This window comes from Nesoenas mayeri (assembly GCF_963082525.1).
Source record: "Nesoenas mayeri genome assembly, chromosome: 1".
In the NCBI taxonomy this organism is placed as follows: domain Eukaryota; kingdom Metazoa; phylum Chordata; class Aves; order Columbiformes; family Columbidae; genus Nesoenas; species Nesoenas mayeri.
The window spans coordinates 4,747,138-4,769,779 of record NC_137541.1 but is presented as its reverse complement, the minus strand read 5'-3'; the positions used below and the strand labels follow the sequence as shown (position 1 = coordinate 4,769,779).

At 42.7% G+C, this 22,642-nt stretch overlaps 1 protein-coding gene across 1 annotated transcript in view; it reads left to right on the top strand.

The window, feature by feature from the left end:
- Positions 1–17,022, top strand: part of PRKCQ (protein kinase C theta) — a 46,683-nt gene extending 29,661 nt beyond the window's left edge. Inside the window, exons 13-18 of the mRNA XM_080363708.1 lie at positions 2,520–2,611; positions 5,083–5,145; positions 8,747–8,885; positions 13,284–13,472; positions 15,149–15,277; positions 16,500–17,022. Of these exons, the coding sequence (XP_080219834.1) occupies positions 2,520–2,611; positions 5,083–5,145; positions 8,747–8,885; positions 13,284–13,472; positions 15,149–15,277; positions 16,500–16,655 (768 nt within the window). The 3' untranslated portion in view covers positions 16,656–17,022. The remainder of the gene's footprint in view (positions 1–2,519; positions 2,612–5,082; positions 5,146–8,746; positions 8,886–13,283; positions 13,473–15,148; positions 15,278–16,499) is intronic.
- The last annotated feature ends 5,620 nt before the right edge of the window (positions 17,023–22,642 follow it).

Here is a 22,642-nt window from a genome sequence, read left to right as displayed (position 1 = left end):
TGTAGATCTCAGGCTCAGGAAGCTGTCTCCAAAAACTGGTTGCAGCTTGTACTGCCTGATTGTATCTTGCTACTCATAGTGACTTAGGGCTGATCTCAACTAGTTTTTCTCCATGATCCATTCCAGTTAATTGACCTTTGTAAGAAGCAAGGGGAATTTCCAAGTCTCAGAGCAAAAAACTCGAAGTGATACCGTCTTCCTTTTCAACAGCATTTATGTACCACTCTGTAGCACCTGGTAGATCATGAACTTCAGTATTAAAAATGCCTAAGCCAAGTCTGTAATCTTCAGCATCATAGCTTTAGACAGTTGAGCAACTGAGTTCACATAAAGGTCTTTGGATGGTAATGAATCTGAGAGGCTGTTCACCTTTTCATTCCTCAGAGGGCAGAAGGATGCTGCCAAAGTCCCCAGTTTCAAGTTAGGGTCAGTTCAATTAAAAAGGTGCATCAGATGGTTGCTCAAATCCATGAGCAAGCAGAGCATGACTACTGAACAAATGTGGACTTCAAGTTATGCTTACAGATGTGTGATAAGTTGCAGCCAAACTTGGTGGACTTTCAGGAGAACCCAAGTGTTTTCTCCTTCCCAGTCCACTGAAGCTGAATCTGGACCATTTGAAGACCCATGAGGTTTCTTCTGTCCCAGTGTGATACATGTGGCTGCTAGTCTGTCATTCACTAAACCTCATCACATCCCTGTGCACCTTCATGAAGAGCATCTGTTCAAGTGTTTTTCTGAACGGGCTCCTGAGCCCACATCGCTTCCATGATTTGTGCATTTCTATACTAAATTGCCCGTCTTCACTTGGCCTTCTTACTCACTTAAACCAACTTATCTACAGAGACCTCTACAGATGCAAGACCTTCAAACTGAAAACCTGCACCTATGTGGTTTATTGGAAAGATCTGTATTCTTTCCCTGGGAGGCCAGATCTGGCCCTGTGCTTTTTGGATAACAGGTGGGGTTTCTAGCCAGACATCCATTTAAATAAGAGTACTCTAATTAGAAGGATCTGGCTAAAGAAATTGCGCAAATTAGAGCAGGCAGCTGTTATTTGAAAGGAACAAACCCTGCTGTTTTTTTGAAATAGCCAGCTCTTGGCTTGCTGCCAGACATGCTTACATTAGAACTTATGGATAAAAATCTTCCTTCAACTGTTGAAAATATAAGTGAATAGAACTCTATTTTCCCCATTAAAAAAAAAATGTGATGGGGAATAGGCAACAAAGGGAAGATATTCATAAACTTTAGCAGAGCCTGGAGATGACAGACTTCAGATGGGTACAGAACAGAGAGAGGCTTTTGAGGGAAAGAAAAAAAAAGTACTGCATCCATTTTATTTTATTCATCCATTTATGCACAAAAGCTGAGATTCCCAAACAAAAGTTTAAGGTGGGAACATAACTCATTGCACAGTTACTCCTCTTCCAGAAAAAGGTGCCCTTCCAGCTTTGTAGGTGAAATTCAAAGTGAAAGGGAATGGTCTGAATCTGCCTCCAGCTTCAACCAGGGAAGTGGTTGAGCCACCATCCCTGGCGCTATTTAAAAGATGTATAGATGAGGTTCTTAGGGACATGGTTTAGTGCCAGAGAAGGTCTCTTCCAACCAAAACGATTCTGTGATTCTGTTCTATGATTCTGCGGGGGCCTGGCAGTGAAGTTATGGCTGATGAGATAGCGAGAGTATCAGTGTTGTGTATATCAAGAACTGGAAAGGAAAACTTGGTGATTGGTTCTGCTCTTTATTCAATACAGAATTTTTCCCCCATTTCTATGTACCATAAGGAGAGTTTTCCACTGCCCTGGTAGAACAGCTGGTGGTTGCATTCAACTTGGGACAAAGACAGGATCTTTCTCCGATCTTCTCTCACATGCAAATACTCAATGGATATCTAGAAATATGATTAATTCATTAATCTTTCCTCTAGTCCTGCCTTATTTAATAGACCAGCCTCCAGGCTTAAAATCAAGTGTGTGCCTAAAACAGGTCACTGCATCTGGCCGGTGCCTCTGATAACCTGACAAAGTCAGACTTGTGTCCCTCCCCAAAAGATAAGCAGGAATGCAGGTAACACCAGCTTGAGATCACTGCATGGGATGGACAATGCACTGGGCTGAGGACCAGAGGAGACCGGGAATTTATTTCTGCCTCTTCCATTAGTCCCCCAGGAAGCATGTTCATCCGTCCTTCTGTTACACAAGCACTGTAGAGCTGCTCATCACCTAGGGAGCCTTTAGGTCTGTTGGTAAAAATCAACGGCACCAGCTGGTTATTAAGCGGATTTGCAATGTTCACTAATGCTGTTTATACAAATAAGAGCAGAGAGGGTGAGTACGGGCTTAGAGGACAAAGAGAAGAAATGAGGAATCTGAAAAAGAAACTGCTTTATTTCCAAAACCTTTGCTGTAATCTTTTTCTTCCTCTTTTTGAGTACTTCCTGGGTGATCTTTTTTTGGTTTTTTGACTTTTATCTTGCCCGTCCCCACCCCTTATTGTCATCTTGTCTCATTCTCTAGGAAAACCTCTTTTTTGTGATGGAATACCTCAATGGAGGAGACCTCATGTTCCATATCCAGAGTTGTCATAAGTTCGACCTTCCCAGAGCAACGTAAGATGTTACTATTAGTTTTTGGCTGGCAGTTCGCACACATGGTAGAAGCAAAGGCAGCACCTGGAAACACGGGGGATATTCATTTTGTACCCAGCTCAGCTACTGTCCTGTAGAGGAAACCTTGAGTAAATAATTTGGCCTCTCTGCTCCTTACTCAGCTGCAAAGTGGTGATAATGCTTGTGCTGGAAGCAGCATCATTCTCCATCCCAGCTCTCTCCAAACTGAACAAACCAGACATGCAGGTTATCACGCTGACTCAATGATGGACATGGAGCAAGTCACTTCCCCTTCCTGACCTCTTTCCCCTCCCACAGAAGACTTTTTAAAGCCCATCCGCACAGTTGTTTTGAGTCAGATGTGACCTTACTTTGCATTCTTGGTCAACCAGTGAAGCTATTTCTGTCTGGAAGCATTGCAGATGCTGCTACACCCTCATCAGCATTGCACTGCCTGCAGGCTTTTCCTTTCGCCTGCAAAACAGGGATCTCCTTCTAGCCTGTGATCTGACTCCTGTATTTTGCACTAACCTCAGCATAGTCCTACAAACAATTGTTTAGACTCAAGAGCTGGGCTGGATAGGAACTGTCCCTTAGGCTGCCCTGCTTGCTGGATCAGTCCCCTTCCCAGGGCTGCAATCCCTCAAACAGAAGGGGGCTCCAGAAAGGCCATTCAATCCACCTGAGATCATGGAATTGTAGAATAGCTTGGGTTGGAAGGGACCTTCAAAGCTCATCTAGTCCAACCCCCCTACAATGAGCAGGGACATCTTCACCCAGATCAGGTTGAAGCGCCTGCACTGTCCATAGCACAGCCACAAGCATGCCTAAAATCTTATTTGCATGGCCCATGGTTGAGGTGCCTTTTATTGCAACCTACAGGCACCTTCTGTGGATTACAGCAGCCCTTGGGTTGTTCTTGCTCAGCCCATAACTGGAGGCCCAAATAATTGTGGACCCAACCTCCGCCCTAGGCTTACCACCATCAAAGACATCCCACAGATGCATTTTCAGGCATTTCTGGAACCAAATATCTCATTCTTTACAACAATGCATGGCCTATAGCCAAGCTGCAGACCTGCTTAAGATGAGCTTCCTAGTCCAGCGGTCAGATGTGAAGCTGATGTTTGTTAGGAATAATGGGATTTTCCCTTTTTCCCCTTAAGGTTCAGGAGGAGGAAAAAACAAAACAGAACAAAACAAAAAAACCAAAAACAAACAAAAAAAAAAGAGAGAGATAAAACCTAACAAAAATGGAAAAGGTAAATTTAAACAAAAAGCTAATACACCAACAGGGAGTTAAAATTTTATTTCACTTTGATTAAAGTAAATAGAAGAATTAAATTAAATGAAAGGTGCTTCTAATCCTTCCATGAGCAAAAGGTATTTTAAAAGTCAATATTGAAACCACTATATGAATTAATTTTTGTTTAATAATAAAAAAACCCGACACCCTAATATAAATCAGTGTTTAATTTGATGATTTTTTCAAAAGCATTTGAATGTTCAGAATTAAGGGCCAATGCACTGAAGACTGAGAGAGCAGAACTGTACAACACTGGAGGGACATATGACCCCATGGTTATGTTCCCATCTGGGAGAAAACTAAAATAGTGCAGCAGTGCTTCAGTCTTATGCTGCCTCTTTGCAGCAGGATGTGGTGGTGTGTTTTAGGCAGAAACACGTTGAGAACAAAGATCTCAAACTCAAAAGCACTCCAGAGAAAAGCTGCTGAGCTGCTAGTTCACATCTTGGGTAAAATCTCCAAAGCAAGTCATAAATCTGAGCAGTGAAGAGGTTTGTTTGACAAGCCAAGGAGACTGTGGTCCCCAAACCCAGGTGCCCACCTCCCTGTCCCCTTGCTGGGGCCACTCCAATGTTTGTGTAGCAGCTACTGAACATGGCAAATTATAGCTTCTTGTTTGACATCTGAGGCATTAACTGTAATTTGCATTTTGCAATCTGGTGCATCTCTGTAAATTACTGATTTATTTTAAATATGTAAATAAGGCAGAAGGATAGATATCACCCATTTTGCCTTCTTTGCAACAGGGATGATATCTTGAGGTGAGGCAGAGTAGGCTGTAGGAGCTGGATGATGGTTTTTTGCTCCACAGCTGATCTGGAGACATGCTTGGGCACTGAAGGAAATGTCCTCAGAGTCAGTTACATATAAAAAAGATGCAGCCAGCCATGCAGTGTGGCTTCCAAATCCCTGAAGACGAGTAGGCTCCAAATCCTTACCATTTCCAAAGTGATTTCAACGGCAGTTGGGCTGCTAGCTGTGTGGCATGCTTTTGGGAATCTCATATCATCCATCAATAAAACCCAGTTATCCCCAAGCCTTCTGGAGGCACTCCACGCCTCCTGGGGACTTAGTGAAATTTGGGACAAAGTTTCCATCTTTTTGGGTCTAGTTGAAAGCAACTGTTCTGAAGCATCCATTCTAACTTGTGCCTTCTGCCACTCAGGTTTTATGCTGCTGAAATCATATGTGGGCTCCAGTTCCTCCATTCCAAGGGCATAATATACAGGTAATTTTATTTTGTAGTGTCTAGTACGTTAAACCTTTTCTGCTGTCCTTGCCATCACTAATGATAACTGAGAGGCTGTTGCTTGGATGTTCTTACTGGTATTTCATTTCTATGCAGATTTCTTTTTTACAGAGTCTGGCTCTTTTATTTTTAAATGTGTGAAAAAGGCAGTTTTGAGCCCTTTTTGGGAATCCACTCCCATTTCAGTTAGCATTAAAGTAAGTCCTTTGATGCTTTTACACTGAGTCATTCATACAGCACCCAGTATAGGAACCCAGTTGGAGTTTTCAATGTATGAAGGTATATAAAGTCAAGCTAGCCATGAGAAATTTGGTATACCTGCTGTGCTGGTTATCCTGGTGACAAGCTCAGCTTAAGTAACAGCAGGGAGACAGTGATATACCTTAATCCAGAGTTATTAACAGGTTTGCTGTGTGCAGTTCCATGGGGAGATGGGACTCATCTCACCTACTATCATTAATCTGATCTAGCCACCCAAGCTTTTCATGTAGTAAGCAGATTGGGCTTTTTAGGTCCATCAAACCTGTGTCAGAGTGCATATGAGCAGGGCCCATCTCCACCAGCGGGCTCTACAGGGAGCAGATGGGGACTAGGTGGGACAATGCAGGCAGCTGCACTCAGACAGAAGAGTCCTCTCCTGAAGTTACTGGTATGAACTTAGTCCACAGTACATCAGTCTACCAAATCCTGAGAAGTCCTCTATAAAATTGCCCATTCCAGCTTCTGCTTGATTTCCCTAGGAGCTTCAAAATTATGCATGGATCCTTCGAACTGATGCATAATTGTTGTGCTTCAGACTTACATAAAAGGACAGAGATAAGATAAGAGCAAGAAGTGTTGTAGAAATCAGGCCATAGTCTTCTTTCCCCTAACACAGGAACTGAATTTCTAGGGAGTTCTGGTCCAGGACATCTTCATGGCAAAATTTAGCTTACTACATTGTAGCCTTCTGTAAAAGCAAAAAGAAAATAGCTTGTCAAAAACAAATGAGAAAGCTCACTAGAGCAATGATGTTTGCTGAAACCAAGATGGGCTTATTTCAATGTTTGTCATGTAGTGTGAACATCAGAACAAATGCTAAAAGTGGATGAGTTGGTTACAATCCACTCTGCCATTAAAATGCAAAATTAATTTGGAAAACTCTCCTTATTATTCAATATTGGTACTCATGTGGGAGCCATTTATAGCCTTTATTGATCAATGATGGTGATTGCGTAAACATGAGATCAATATCATTGGCACTAAGCTAAGATAATCCTTGTGGTCTTAGCAAATTTTGGGCTTTAATTATTGTTCTGGAGGACTCAAGTGGAAGAAGCATTTTCTGAAGTGCCCAAATCACTTAGCCATGTCTGTCATTATAATTCAGGCTTCTCAGAAAAGTTGATTAAAAATATCTGCAGGACATTGTGAGTTTGTGGCAGGGCTATTGACGCTGACATTTTGTTTATAATTCATATTTTTATTTGGGATTGCTGCACCAGTGGTGTGTCAGGGTTTGGGACCAGTTGCCTTGTGAAAGGAGAGAGATGGTTAAGAGTTTGGAGCCTTGGGAAACGTGGTCAAATTGGTGTAGCCAAACATTGGGCAGCATGGCGACAGGAAGAAATAGTTCATTCTGAGGAGTCAGTGCAGCATTGCTTTGGGTATCGAGCTTTCAGAGAAAAGATTTAACAAGTCCTACTCCCTTATCGTTTTTTCATTGAAGACAATGACAACGAGGTCAGTTGAGAATGCAAAGCCATCAGTATCTCAGTCAGAGCTAACTAAGCACTTAGGAAAGTGAATAGAAATCATTTTTGAAACTACATCACTTGTGATGTAGTGAGAATAATGAATCCAGCTGTTCTGTCTCACACACCCACATTTGGAAATGTTGGCTTAAATTTTAATGAATGAGCTGAGTCGTTTTTGGCAGGAACTCCAGTCCCTGGAGCCAATGAGTTTGAGACTCATCAAAATAATGAAAGTGAACTGTAGGTGATGGGTTTTTTGTTTTGCTTCGATCTACCAGATGAATAAAAGCAGTGCTGGCAGCCAGAGATTGATCTCAATGGTGTAACTAAAATAAGTCATTCCAGCTGGAAATTGTGACATGAGTGTCTGCCACTTGGAAGGCAAATGTCTCAGTTGTCTCTGTACTTATTTTTGATTGATGACTCCCACTTTTTCTTGGGCCATACTCTAACAGCAAAGAACAATTGCTTCATGACAACAATTTAGTGTTGAGACACTACAAGGTCTCCCACCTTGATTGGGACCTGGCTGAAGCAAGATGAGCTTTGCATAGAGGGAGACTGAACATCCTTCTTCCCTGCAATTGTAGGCGATCATCTCAGGATCATCATATGTTAGAAATTACCATCTTGGATGGAATCAAAGCCATTTCTGAAAAAAAACACACTGTAAACCAGTTGTGACCAGGAGGGTGGCTCTATAGCAGCCTTGTGGTTAGGACTCTTGCGTGAGAAGTGGAAAATGTGCGTAGGCTGTGAATCAGCAGCGGTTGGAAAAGATCAGTTGTATCCTCAACTGTGGGCACAAGCAAATGTTGTGTCTCTGTGCTTCAGGAGCCCTGAAAAGGAGCAGTGATTGATAGCACAGGATAGGCAGTGCAGGAACATGGGTGTTCTGAGACCCCGTAACCCAAATCCTACCTGCATTCCCAATGAAGTGCAGCATCACTGATCCTAACACCTCCCCGAGTCATTATTTCAATGAAAAGCAAAACTTTTAGGTAAGATATAAATAATTAAACATAGAAGCCATGCCAGCCTTCCTTTCTTTATGCCTTTTTCTTTCTTTCTTTACAAGCTTTTCTCTCCTTTCAGAGTTTGTTCCCATGTGAGGACCTCTTTGTTCTCTGTCAATGGCCATGAGTCATCAGCTAGCTTGCTTTTATTTCCTGCTCTGTGCATTTCTTTTCTCTCCCCTCTCTAGGCTCTTTGCTTCCCACAGTAGCTCAGAGCCTGAAACCTCTGACAAGAGCTTGGCAGCTCTGTGTGAAGGGTTTAGCGAATCCCTGGGGCTCAGATAGCGCAGTCCAGCAGTGAAAAGGTGGTGGGTGTTCTAGTGGTGTCTGGGATTATTCTGACCTTCTGCAAGCCATGCAGGCCTTGTGAGTCCTTTCTTCTTCCAACATTTGTAGAGCCTGCACTGGGAAAGAGATTTGGCAGCAGCTTCAGAGAGAGTCCTGAGACTCCCAGTGAAGGAGAAAGGGACCATTAGCTGGTCCCTTCTTGCTCACCTTCTCCAGGTTGTGTTGAGGCAGAAGCACCAGCTGTTGCAAAGCCCTTTTTAGCTTCATTATTCTGTATCCTCGAAGGAGACAGCTTTTAGAAGATGTCTTGGGTAAAATCTTCACCAGCAGGTGAATCAGTGCTGGGACAGGAGGAATGAGGAGGAGGGATGCTGAAGTCCAAGAGAGCAGATCCTCATTCGGCCCTCAGCCTTTCTTTGTGATTGCAACATGTAGGCACTACATGGAGGCAGATAGCACATTAATAAGTGTATTCTGCTAAAATAACTTCTGTAGCTCTGCAGCAATTTAAAAGATAGGTTTCTTTCTCTTCCTCCGCAGAGACTTGAAGCTGGACAACGTCCTCTTGGACAATGAGGGGCACATCAAAATTGCTGACTTTGGGATGTGCAAAGAGAACATGTTTGGAGATGCAAAGACAAGTACTTTCTGTGGGACTCCAGACTATATTGCTCCTGAGGTAGGTGTGGGGTCCAGGGAGGCCAGCAAGCTGCTGTGGGACAGAGAACGTGTTTTAAGACATGACTGCTGGTCAGTGGTGGAGGATGCAAAGAGTAATAACCTGCTTTTGAGCAGTTCCAGGCTAGAAACTGGATTTCAGTTTGACTCAGAACCTGCGTTGCTGTCTAGCATTGCGTATCTTTGTGGCTAATTCATTTTTTGTGCAAATAAGCCTTGGAATTAAGTGGTGCTTGGTTTAACCAAGAAACAGAATGCTTGATGGAAATCAGTTCAGATCATGGCAAAGAAGCTCCAAGAGATGGGTCCTGCAATTCAGGGACAGAAACAGTATGAGGAAGGGGAAGCATGTTCCCTAGGTATCTAACAGGCTTCTATGGCCGTACAGGCTCCTTGATAGCAAATAGGGAGCTATGGGCACTTCTAAGGGATGTTGTTCATCAGAATCTAAGAGAGAAAACAGAGAAAAGTGGGACAAAATGCCCACCTGGAGCTGATTCTCCCTTCTCATTGATAGAGAAGAGAGGCTGGGTCCATGATAAAGCAGAGATTGGGGTTCACCTTTCCTCTGGGATATGTTCTGATGCTTGAATAGGGATGGTACCCATAAGCTTGGACTTCCATAAGGTCTTGCTTATGAAGTCCTGAACTTCTTCAACTTTCATAAGCTCTTGCTCAAACAGGTTCTTAGCTGCCTGCAAACACAACCTGCATCACGAGCATCCTCCCAGAGCTGAATAAGGCACTATATGCTCTGAAGAGGCTCTGCCATCAGAGGCATAACCTTAAAACTGAGCACGGGCTTGAAGGTCTGGGTAGGTAAAGAAAAACCAAAACCAATAGCTGCTTTTAAAAGGGATGGAGATACTTGGGGACATAAACGTGAGAGTGGTCATACATCCCAATTTTTCCCCTCTAAATGCCAGTAGTCAGAGGATGGGTCCCAGCTGCCTGGAGGAGAACTGGAACCCAATGTGCTAACCTTGATCTCTGGGCTACCTTTATCTCTGCTTTGGGTCCCCACAGTGCCAGAGTACCTAATATCCTTGCACAAATCCATCCCTGGAGGACATGCCTCCACAAATTGTCTCCTGGTGAAGGAGGCTCTCAAACTAGAGATGATGGAGTTGTATCACGACCACGCTGTGCTTGAGCCAACAAGGGCAAGGCAGAGCTTGTAGCTTGTGTTAAGGTCCTACTCTGCCCTCTTGGCTCAGGAAGGCTGGGGCTTACATGGAGATAGTCTCCAAGATCCATGCAAAATCACCAACAGTTCCTCTTCTTCTGCAGTTGATATCTACTGATAGATGGTGGAAAGAAGGTGAACCTGGCCTCCATGTGCCTATAAAATAAAACTAAGTGGTCACAGACACCAGACCACAGCTTTCCCTTGGGGAGATCTTTTGCCCTTCCCCTTATTTCTTTCAATTATTTTTCCTAGACATAAACCTGTTCTCTTTTATTTTTTCTTCTTCCTTTTTTTTTTTTTTCTAGTAAGTTTAGATGTTTTGGACTAGATCCCTCCAGAAAAGAGAAAGCTCCTTTAACACGGTGGCTTCACACAATGATAGATCTTACTATAGAGAGGCTTTGACTAATTAGGTGGCAAATCTGGGCCAAAGAAAACATTTTTCAGCTCAGAGAAGACCCTACGAGTCATCCATACATCATGTCTGACATCACTCTGAAATTGATTTTTTGACTTTCAAGATCCCATTTCCTAATTTTAGTGTTTTCCTGATGGATATTGGTACTTTCCAAATAGCTTTTAAAGCTTTTTTTTTCCCCACTATAATTCATTGATCTTTTACTGTGCACCAAGGGCTCAATTCTGATCTTGGTTACACCACTGACACAAGGACTGGTCTCTTCAAATCAGTTGGATTTGTATTGCCTAAGAGCAGGTCTAAGTGTGCTTTGCAATCAAGTTGCAATTGTCTTTTATTCACCTTCAATATGCTTTTATTAAAAAAAAAAAAAAAAGAAAAGAAAAAAAAAAAGCTATTTTCTGATCCTAAAAAAAGAAAGAGACAAGTGATAATCCATTATCTGTGATTTTACTTCATAGAAAAGAGAAAGACTAAAATAGCTCAGGGTTTTATTTCTGCACTATCATTTATTTTAGAGATTCAACGAGTGCATATAAAACATTTTACCTATAAATTGAGAGCACTACTAGAGTTTATGGATCATCTCTCCCACCAGAGGCAGGAGCACTGGACTTTTTGTCAGCATTTCAATGCATCTGCTAGCACCGTAATTTGTTACAGACCCAGGACCTTGGCTACAGCCATGCAAATAGGGGGCTTTGGGTCAGTAGACAAGCAATTTTTTAATTTTAAAAGATTATTTGGAAAAAAATTATATACTTAACTTGACATTAAATTCCTGAGTTTATTGATTTTTTTCCAGAGAACTGCAAGGCTAATACATTTTTTTCTCTGACTGCCATAAACCACCTAATTTCAATTTTCAGACATTTTATACTTTAAAAGATAAAGCTGTATAAAAATAACATGTCTTTTCAGAAGAAAAGGTTGGGATGATTTTGTTCATAAGTGGTCCAGAAAAATACATTAGGGAGTCTTGCTAATTCAATTTTTTTTTTAGCTCTGAGCAAAACACATTGTATATATTGCATCTTATATTCAAATAGGTCTTTTGCCCTTTTTGCATCTCCTCTTTTGGCATTTTTGGAGACAGAGGTGTTAGCCATCAGCATTCTACATCAGCTTGGGTTTAGATCTTTGATATTAAGGTCCTGCTTTGCTAGATGCCACAGTTGCATCAGAGGGGGATACTTCTCACCTAATGTGCGAAAGTTCATCAAAAACTGAAGCATTAGATGACACTTTATAGTGTGGAAGGACAAGCATCCCAGAAAACAAGTCATCCCTTCCAGTCTTAGGTGTATAAGTCAGTTAAGTCATCATTTTCCCTCCACTGGCTATAGAGACACTCTGGATAATTAAATTAATAAGGCACGTAACTTAGGCAATAAGATGAATCTAGACCTGTGTGGTAATTTACAGGCAATAAAGACAAGGTATGAAAATGGTCAAAATCACCTCTATAAGTCATAATTTTTCACTTATCAGCAGTTTCATATATTCTGATCTGGATAGTTGTTTTCACTGGTATTAAGCTGTTTCGAGGACTTATCATTGATACCTACACCACAGCTTTAGCATAGCAGATCACATTGCAACCAAGCTGTGGGGTCAAGAGTAAAGCCTTAAAATGGATTATTCCTCTCTCCAGCTTTAAAATCCTGGTAAGGATCCTAGACATCATAGTCATCATATGTACATTTAAACATCTGCAATGTAGATATCTGTATATGAGCAAGTTGTCTAGGCTCTGTGGTAGCCAAAGGAGACAAATATGGGTTGCATTTTACAGTAGGTAGATACTTGGCTGGATGTTTAGTTGATTTAGTTGAAGATGTCCCTGCTCTTTGCAGGGGCGTTGGACTAGATGAGCTCTGAAGTTCCCTTCCAATCCAAACTATTCTATGATTCTATGTCTAAAGTTGGACTGATTCTTTTCCTTGATTCTAAAAGGAGTTGATGGTAACAGGTTCAGCTCTAGGTATCTCCATAACAGATATATAAAGGCAAGTGAGATTAATTTGGCTTTCCCAGAGGGGAAGTTTGAGAACTTGGTGGTGTGTGGCCAAGTGCGTAGGGGAGGAAAATGCCACAGCCCTTCTTAGCGAAGCTAATCAGGCCAACCAACCCTCTCTGGCCCCCACACATTGAATGTAGGCTTCTCTTTATGGCTGACACAAAAAGGCACCAACCAATGGACTGACCAGGGACGGATTCCCATTCCTCTACTTATAACTCAGTTGGCCTCCAGCAGACAGATCAGCAACTGCTTCATCATGCTTTTCCTGGGGCAGATTTTTTCTACTGTCTGATAGTCCTAAAGTACCCTTACACTGCTATACCTGTCATTTTAAAATACAGCTTGTGTGAGTTGAATCAGTCCCAAAACACCTAACCATTTGTCTTCTTGGACTTCACAAGCCTGATTTGAACCCTTGGGATAACTTGGAGAGCAGGCAAAAGATGATTTGCCTCACTTTTTATGTTTGAGATCTCTCCAGTAGCCAAGGATTTGTTCAAGTAATTCAAGAGTTACATGCAACCTGTTATCTGTAGTGCAAAGGCCTGGTTTGGCACCCAGGTGTGGCTGTGACTTGGACCTCCTGAAGCCACAACCTCTGCACATATGGCAGATGATCTGGCTCATGCTGCAGGCAGGGGGAAGAACTTCTGGTATTGCACTCAGTGCAAAAACAACTATTGAAAGGTCAGGATGTGGCCGTTCTTCTGAAGCTGAAATATTCATGTCAGACATTTTTCTTGTCTTTGTCACTCCTCTCTTTGGGCAGATATTGTTGGGGCAGAAGTACAACACCTCCGTTGACTGGTGGTCCTTTGGCGTCCTCCTGTATGAGATGCTTATTGGCCAATCTCCTTTCCATGGCCAAGATGAAGAGGAGCTTTTCCAGTCTATCCGTATGGACAACCCGTTCTACCCTCGCTGGCTTGACAAAGATGCAAAGGACATTTTGGTGAAGGTAAGAACTACCACACACTGAACGGAAGCCTTTTTGCCAGAACTGTCATCTTTGATTTGTGCATCTCCAGCTGTTGTTCAAAAAAAACAAATTTAGTGTGTTAGGACCAGACTTTCTTGTCTGTGGACCTCAAAGCACACTTGACCGAAGTCATAAGGCCGTCTTTATGCATTCTTTCTCTTGAATTGTGATGATAGCTGCTCACACCCAGCAAGCAGGTTCACAGGGTATCAGCTACCAGCAGAAGTCAGTTTCTTTGCAGAGCAATCCCTAAGGTGCAAGACATACTAGCTCCTGGAAAAGATATTCTGCCGGGCTTCAAACTAAGGTTTACAGTGACCCACTGCTGGCCAAATAGAGTAGCAAGAATCTTCTACCATATGTAACCCAAGTCCCTTTTGAGATGACCTTCAACAGTAAAGTACTTTTTAAAATTTGCTCTCACTTCTGAAGTGAGACATATTGGCTGTATTCAGGTCACCTGCTATCAGGCGTGTTGCCACTGTTCATCTCCATTGACTTTAGAGGGATCTAGGATCTGGCACACTATGGGCCAACTGTTCTGGAGGCCTCAGACATTTTACTGCAGATGTAAAGATGAATTTTAAACTATTTACACCCACTATTACAGCAATATGTCAGCACTACATCCTGTTCATAAATATTAAGGGGAGCTCTGAAGCATTTAGTGGTCCTGGAGGTGTTTAAAAGATGTATAGATGAGGCTCTTAGGACATGGTTTAGTGTTAGATTTAGGTTATGGTTGGACTCAATGATCTTCAGGGTGTCTTTCAACCAAAATGATTCTATGAAACTCTCCCCCAGAAACCCTTCAGCTGCTTCTAGAGCCAAATGGCTCCTGAGTCACCATAAAAGCATCTATGACTAAACAGACTATGCTTATACTAAACTTAAGAATGGGCTCAGACCTGCATGTAGCTGATGGTGAAAAGATATGTCCTCACTTCTAGCTTTTCCTGGTTTTTGGCAGAATTAGTTATCCACAGGACTTGTAGCCTGCAGTGTGCTGCAAACACACTGAATTGGGAGGGAATTGAGAATTGGGAGTCTTCTGATGAAAGTAGAGGGTTATCAGTATCTGAGCTAGTCAGTGAAGAGAAGAAAGCACTTCTAAGGTATCTTTTATCTCACCTTTAAGTGTGTAAAGAAGGTCAGACAATTTGCACCCAAGATGGTTCTTTTTCTCTATTAAGGAGTCAAATACTGACACTCCAAGTGTCCAAAGGTATAGGAGATGAATGCAACCCCACATAGGCTAAGCTAGTATTTTCACAAATTATGTTTATATTTCAACCATAAATATTTTTCTGACAACAAGAAATTGTCCAGATAAAACCACACAAGTGTGATCTGGATATTTCACCTGTGTAGTTGCACATTCGTGTGCTCAGACACGTATATTGTTGCCGCTGTAACAAATGGTCCTCTCTGTCCCACAAAGGAAAAATATGGCAAAGTTCTCTCAGTTTTGGCATGTTAGGATAAGAATCCAAACTGGTTCTCCAATCAGAAATTTAGTAAGGTAGAAGATTCGTCATACTCTCACCAACCATGTTTGAGTTTGAAGTCTGAGACTCCATGTGGCAGGACTGTCCTAATGAATATACTGTCGTTTATAAAAAGGTTAAGGTATTTCTCTTTCTTCAACATTCTAGCTTTTTGTGAGAGAACCTGAGAGGAGACTGGGAGCAAGAGGGAACATCCGCCAACATGCTTTTTTCCGAGAAATAAACTGGGAAGCTTTAGAAGAAAGAAGGATGGAACCTCCTTTCAAACCAAGAGTGGTAAGGATGCATCTTCTTTCAGTTCCACCCATCTCTTGTCTTTCTCTCCTGCATCATTCATCCCCCACATATTTAAACCCTCCAGAACATGCCAGCAATAAACCAAAGCCAGGACCCACAGTAATGTTATAAACCCATCTCGTTAAGGGTTTTGTCCAAAATCTTCAGACACGGGTCTTTAATGTCTTTAACTTTCAGGGTTATCTACTGGAGTTGATGTGCACATGTGGTTTCTCTGCCTAAAAGTAGATGGAGGACCCTGGTCTTGGGCAGTCAGAATGGCGAGTGTTGACTCCGACTTAAATGTCCAAATGCAGAATAAATTGTTCACAGACTGTCTGGTATGTCGTGTGCATCAGATACAAGCAGCTGAAACCATCTACAATTTGGATCTAGCACAGCCTCACTCATTGTACAGTTGTTGGAAAGGCAACTGTGAATTACGTATATTTATTGATTGGGCTGCATGACCCGATCATGATAACTCCTGTTTTCTGATGGCTATAAGCCCAGGTCTGGTGGGCCCACATCTGAGAAACCATAAATTACTCGTCACTTTCCCAGTTTCCATAGCACGGGTCTGGATGCCACTTAAAAAACCTTCCCTTAAACATGTAAAAGTGCAACCCATTCTGTAAGGATTATCTTTCACTGCACTGCAGAAGGTAAAGGAAAAGCAGTTTAGGTAACCAGGTAGGCAGCTAAGTTAGGATAGTCATGAGCACTAGTAACAGTCCTATAAAATTATTAAAGTCCTATTATTAACAATAATATAATGTGATAAGTGCATCATACTTTCATTTTACAATCCTTCACAAGTGTTGTTTAATTGATGAGTCCAGTCCACTGTGTTACAAAGCAGCAACATCCGTGCCTGGCGGAATTAATGGATCACAGGCTCAGTGCCTACTATATAATATTTATTCCCATTACTACTTCAATAGGATGGTAATAAGTGATTAATTACCACTGCTTGCTGGATATTAGGAGCTCACACAGAATTTCACTGCAGTTTGACATGTTTCTATGCATTATTTAGGCTGGAGAAACTAATCATTGTGCAAAAGGCCAAGAGCAAGGTGTTTTGGGTTCCCTGGCTGAGCTGACCTTGCTCCCAGCTAGTTGACCTGAGCCCATAGGAAGCAGCCAGATAGGGCCAGTACTATTGTAATGAAGATGTGAATATTAGTGGTTTGACTTATTTTTTTTCCTTTTCTTGAAGAAATCTCCGAGTGACTGTAGCAACTTCGACAAGGAATTTCTAAATGAAAAACCTAAACTGTCCTGTGCTGACAGAGCACTGATTAACAGCATGGACCAAAATATGTTCAGCAACTTTTCTTTTGTGAACCCTAAAATGGAGAAAATATTTTCCTGAGATCTGCCTTACGGAAGGCATTTGAGTTTGAGTAACACTTTGTCAACTGAAGACAATGCATGGTTATTTTTATCAAGAACCCACCAGAACAACACCTCATTGAAGGTCTGCACCATGCCTGGAGGCTTCCAGCTTATTCCAGTCTGTAGCAGATGCCAGCCACTCTTCACTAATGATATTTTTTCATGGTATCTTTTGGTCGCTCTTCTCTCTGTTCCAAATGTTCTTCAAGTTGAGAGCACCTGAAAACAAGGAAGTGAAAAAACCTGTTCCCCACTACTCATACACACAACCAATGGGTTTCTATATAAAAAAACTAATATATTTGAGATTCTGGTGATGTCAGTGCCCATTTCTGCAGTTTCCACCCCAGCCCACCTTCCTTCTAAAGGACAAATGGTTTTCTCAAGGCCTGAGGGCATCTGGAAAGACTTCAGGCTGGATGCTTGGGTAACCTCCAATTGTACACGTGGAGAATTGTGTGTGTGTGTGTGCACAGAAGTTTTGAAGAAGCAATTTTGCTCCCTACGCACCTTAAAAGTAGCATTCACAGGTGTTAGGGTTCAATTTTGCTCCACTGGGACAAAGAGACTTTACAGGTGCCCATTCCAGCATTCATACATCTCAGAGGCCCTGGAGCTAAAGACTCATCCCCAAAGGAGAATCGTTGCCATGGCAAGTGTCAACATCTATACGGAAAACTAGTTCTTTACACTTAGTACTTGATCTGAAAGGATGGGAAGTTGCAGTCCAGCAGAAAGCCTTGAGAACCCCTGTTGTAAAGCTTTAACTGTCCTCACACATACCAGTCTCAGAGCAAAATTTGGGCTTTCTGGAGTTTTATCCTCAAATGGCATGAGAAAGGTGGAAAAAGTTTCCTCAAACGGCATGAGAAATCTGGGAAATGTTTCCTCAAACCATTGTTTAAGCATCATAAAACCGACCTTCCAGTCACAGCGTTGGCATGTTTTACTTGAAAAGTGGTAATCAGTCTTTAGAAAGGCTTATGTATTGTAATTTATTTTGTTATGGATGATGTCCCAGCTCTTTGGCATGCATTGCAGACATAGGTCACCAAGTTGAACCAAATGGACACAGAGCAGGACAGCACATCAGGTGAGGGTGGGCCTCTCCTTCACCTCATGACATTGTGCTATGTGTTCTATCCCTTTGCAGTCTGTGGAAATATAGAATTTTTATTACTCTTTTTTTAAAAAAGAGTATTTTCTGTGATTCTTTCTTCACGGGATCCTTTTAAATAAAGATTCACTGTTTTCTGAGGTTGGAGAGATGTAGAACCACCCAGTTAATGCTTGTCACTGAGACGCCAGTTAAATACTACATGAAAATTAAGTCAAAGCCCAAACAGAAGATTCTGTAATAGCTTAGACTTAGGCAGTCACCCCAGCTGGTGTCAGGCTCTAATTGAAGTGTATACATTTGGAGCTTCATTGCAGGACCTCCTCCAGCCCACGAAGAAGAGAAGCTCTAGAAGGTGAGTCATCCCCAAAATCAGATTCCCTTCAGAGGTGCTTTTCTGGTTCTGCTGGACCAGGCTGTTGACTTGGATGTCCCAACAGAATGAATGCAGCCTTGCAGGCGGTGCTGGGTTACCACTGGCAGTGACCACAGGCACCGAATCCTGCAGGACCAAGAGCAGTAGTGCCTGATGTCAACAAGAGAAGTAGAAGGCCCCGGAAAAGGTTTCGGTCCAGTGACTCTCACAAAATCCTCGTTTGTGCTGTATGAAACGCAGAGGGCATCTGTGTTCACAATTTGTGCAGCTGGTCATCGTGTTTAATTAGGACAGTTGACATGAATTTTTTAAATGCCAGTGCTGTTTGTACAGTTTAATAAAATGTTGTGTACAACTGGAAAACAGGAATTGAAGTGATTAAATAGGGACAAAGAACAGAGGTCCTTAGAAAAGCCATTAAAATGGCTCTGTGCTTTCTGTGAGAAGGTCCCCATGGGAATTTCAACCTATAAACACACAGGATCAGCAAGCATTTAAACAACTGTAACTACTACACAGATCAGTATCTAAACCGACAATTTGGCACTGTGCAAAGGTATCCAAGAAGAGGGTAAAATGTTCTTTTTCACTACAAGAAGGTGACATGGCTATAAATGGGGTCTGGTATCTCAAAGGCACTGCAGAACCAGTTGTACAGAGGTCAGTAGCATTAGAGAATGATTTAGACCATTTTCCTTTGGCATCTGAATGAGACTGGATCAGCCAAGTCCCGGAAGGGCCTGACTCTGTCCATACAGAATCATAGAATAGTTTGGATTGTAGGGGACTTACAAAGCTCATCCAGTCCAACCCCTGCCATGAGCAGGGACATCTTCACCCAGATTAGGTTGCTCAGAGCCCCATCCAGCCTGGCCTGGGATGTCTCCAGGGATGGTTCATCCACCACCTCTCTGGGCAACCTGTTCCAGAGTTTCACCACCCCCAGCGTAAAAAATTTCTTCTTCATGTCCAGCCTGAAGTTCTCCACATTTAGTTCAAAACCAACACCCCTTGTCTTATCACAACAGGCCCTGCTAAAAAGTCTGTCCCCAGCTTTCTTATTGGCCCCTTTTGAGTACAGAAAGGCCACAATAAGGTCTCTCCAGAGCCTTCTCTTCTCCAGCTGAACACCCCAACTCCCAGCCTGTCCTCCCAGCAGAGCTGTTCCAACCCTCTCATCATTTTTGTGGCCTCCTCTGGACCTGCTGTGGATGGAGTCTGGATGGTCTAATCAAGACTAGAGATTGCATTTCTAAGCATTTGAACATTGGCAGTATCCCACTCTAAATGCTGCTTTGCAATGGCACAGTGGTTTGTATTTAACACTGATGCAGAGACATCCCAAGAGTGTAGACTAAGGAAGGAAGGTGCTGAATCACCTCTTGTGGTTAAGTAACCTAAAAGTAACTGGGTTTAACACCTCTCTGACCAGATGCAAGGCTCACTGCACTCCAGCTGTGGTCCCTTGTAACTAGAGCAGCCAAATGTAAGAGTGACATGTAAAAATGCACGTTTGAGTAACTGCTAGAGCAGACATGGTGTTAAGCTTACTGTTGGGCTTTTGACGCAAACCACAAGAAGACGTGCCTGCTTGTCTCTGCAAGGTGTCTTCAGTTCAAAAACCAAATAAACCCACTGAGAAGATGGAGGGAGGTGGGGAGAGGTGGGCATGAGCCACCACCAACGTGCGGTGCTGTGTGTCTCACCGGTGCCACAGCCTGAAAACCCTTCCAGCTGTGCCTGTGGTGTGCAAAGAGTGACGTGGTAAGCAGCGTTTTCCTGTGGTGGCAGCGATCAAGAGATAGGAGCTGATAAGGGCTGATAGCCCAACACCCACACGGAAATGAACCCAGGCACTTAGAGAGATGCTCCTTTGCCTTGACTAAACCTGGCATCTCCACACTCATCTTTTCTTCTTTTTTTTTTTTTTAATTTCTTTCCTCTCCTCCATAAAATGTTCGTTTTATGGCATAGTAGATGTGGCTTGCCAGGTCTGTTTATTCACTCACTGAAGGCCCAATCCTGTTCAGGAGACTCGTGGGATTGCAGCACTGCTGTAGGAACATGGCATCTGCAAACATCAGGATGTGACCACCAGCACCACCTCCTTCGATTCAAGTTTTGGGAGCCCTCACCACCCAACTGATCCTTCCACAGGCTTGCTGCTTCCTCAACAGATGCACAAATTCCCACTTGTTGGCATTCACCAAACTAAACCTCAGGCTGATAAACAAGCAGGAGTCACCAGTGAGTGACAGCCCTGATTTCAGTTCTCCTGCAAAGACCTCCAGGGTTCTTCTAGAGGAGGCTGGTTGGTCTCATAGCTCTTCAGCATGCAGCCCAAGTATATGGCTGCCTCTTCCACAGGGAAGACCACACTCCATCCTGTACACCCCCATGCTCTTTGCTGCCCATGCAGAAAGGCAAGGCAACTTTTCCTGGTGGTTACCAGTCACATCTTGCAGTGCAGAGGTATCACCAAAAGTCCCTGTCTGCCAGTACAACTCCAAATAGTGGGTACTGCAAGTAGGTATGCTCCTCCCTTTATGATTGTTTTTGTACCTTGTACACTTAAAACCCAGTAGAGCAGCTAAGATCATAATCAATACACGGCCCAAAGTGTGCCTTGCGGTGTTGTGAAGCCAGCAGGCATCTCAATGCAGACCACAGGAAGCATTTCTACCTTCCTTGCTTACGTAGTTTTATCTTTTCTGTATCACAGCAGCCAAGACAGCACATCCAGAGCTGGTGAAATACAGGAATTTATGTACTTCTGGCTCTTCTGTAGCTGCCACTGGTTGCAAACCACTGGTCCTGTACATCTCAGAGACTGTACTTGACAGGATGGGGTCCAGTCTACTGTTTGGTAACAGGTGTGATGGAGTCCTTTGTCCTCTATATTATCTTTATGTTTATTTACAAAAGGAGATGAAATAATTGAAAAATAAAAAGAAAGTGAAACAAAGAGGAAACATCATTGAGTTGAGGAAGATGAAACAAACACAGAAAAGGAAAGTAGGGAAGAAAGGAGTGATACAGGTTGGTATAATCTTATGCAATACTTCATTCAATGGTTTCAATTACAGCTCTGCTGTTTTATTTCAAAGCCACCAATACCATCCCAGAGTTGCTTTTGCAGCTGAAGCACAGAATTTCCAGAGATTTCAGAGGATGGGAGAGCCTGAGACTAGATGAATGTCTTTAATCTGGTCTCCTGGGTGACAGAAAGCAGCCACTCTTAGCCTGACATCTCACCCAGAAATCCAGGTATTTTTTTCCTGAATCTGGATTCAGATTCCAATTAAAATAATTGAATTCAGCTGTCTATGGCATAGGAATGCAGCTTAAGTGCTCACCTTTGGTCATCTAGCATCACTGAGACATGCTGGGGTATCCCAGAGGAATTCCACTGAACATGGTTCTCTCCTACAACCTGTGGCATATCCCACAACCCTATTACCCCCTGACAATCCCCAATAGAAGAGGACACCTCTGCAAAAGCAGCTGAATCAAGCCCGGTGGTTGAGTTCATCCTGCAACAGACACCCACACTCAACCAGCCAAGTCACTCCTTGTGGTGGGGACAGCATGTCACAGCTCAACACATGCTATTTTGGGGGGGTTTGGGCTTTTTCCTTGGTTTTGCCACTGGGTTGCAAACTTACAATCTTCTTGACTGCTGTCCTGAAAAGCACCAAAATCAAGCAGCCTTTGCCATGGTGCTCAGCATCCTCCCAGCCAGAGGAAACCTGCAGCTGGTGGCATCAACTAGTTTGAGATCCATGATAGGCACACTGAATCTACATGTGTGAGGTAACTGCTTGTGGGACATTTGCTGGTACTGAGCTACTAAAACAGCCTGAACTAGAGGCTGGCAATGTCATCATGCTTTGACCTTGTCAAGGAAGAGCTCTGTAAGAAGAAACTTCAAAAATTAGTCATCAACGTGTTTTCTGCAGTTCCTAAAGAAACTTTCCAAAGGAAATTCTCGATTCTCCTGGTCCTCGTTAAGGGGGACCAGAGGGCACTACATTCCCATTCTCTTTAACAAGCCTCTTCCCTTCTCCCACACTAAAACAATGACAACAAGAGAGGCATAAAGCTCAATGTTTAAGTTCTTTTGAGAACTGTCTTTGCTCTCAGTCTCCACAATGACACTCGGTTTCATTTTGAATCTGAGGATCTGGTGAGCAAAAAATTCAAAGTAAATATTTTCCAGAAATCTTTGTCCACCTCAATTAAAATCATACAGAAACAAATGCAAACCCTTAATACTTTTTGAGATTTCTTCAAATGGTCAACAAGGTCTAGATGATCTCTCAGTGATGTTAAATTGAGGCAAAACTGAACTACCAATATTCAACAAAACTTTGCAGAGAGACATGATGTAGTGGAAAGACAATCCTGTGGCTGAGGTGTTACTGAATCTTCACAGACCTAGATTTATATCCAGGTTCTAATGTATATGTTT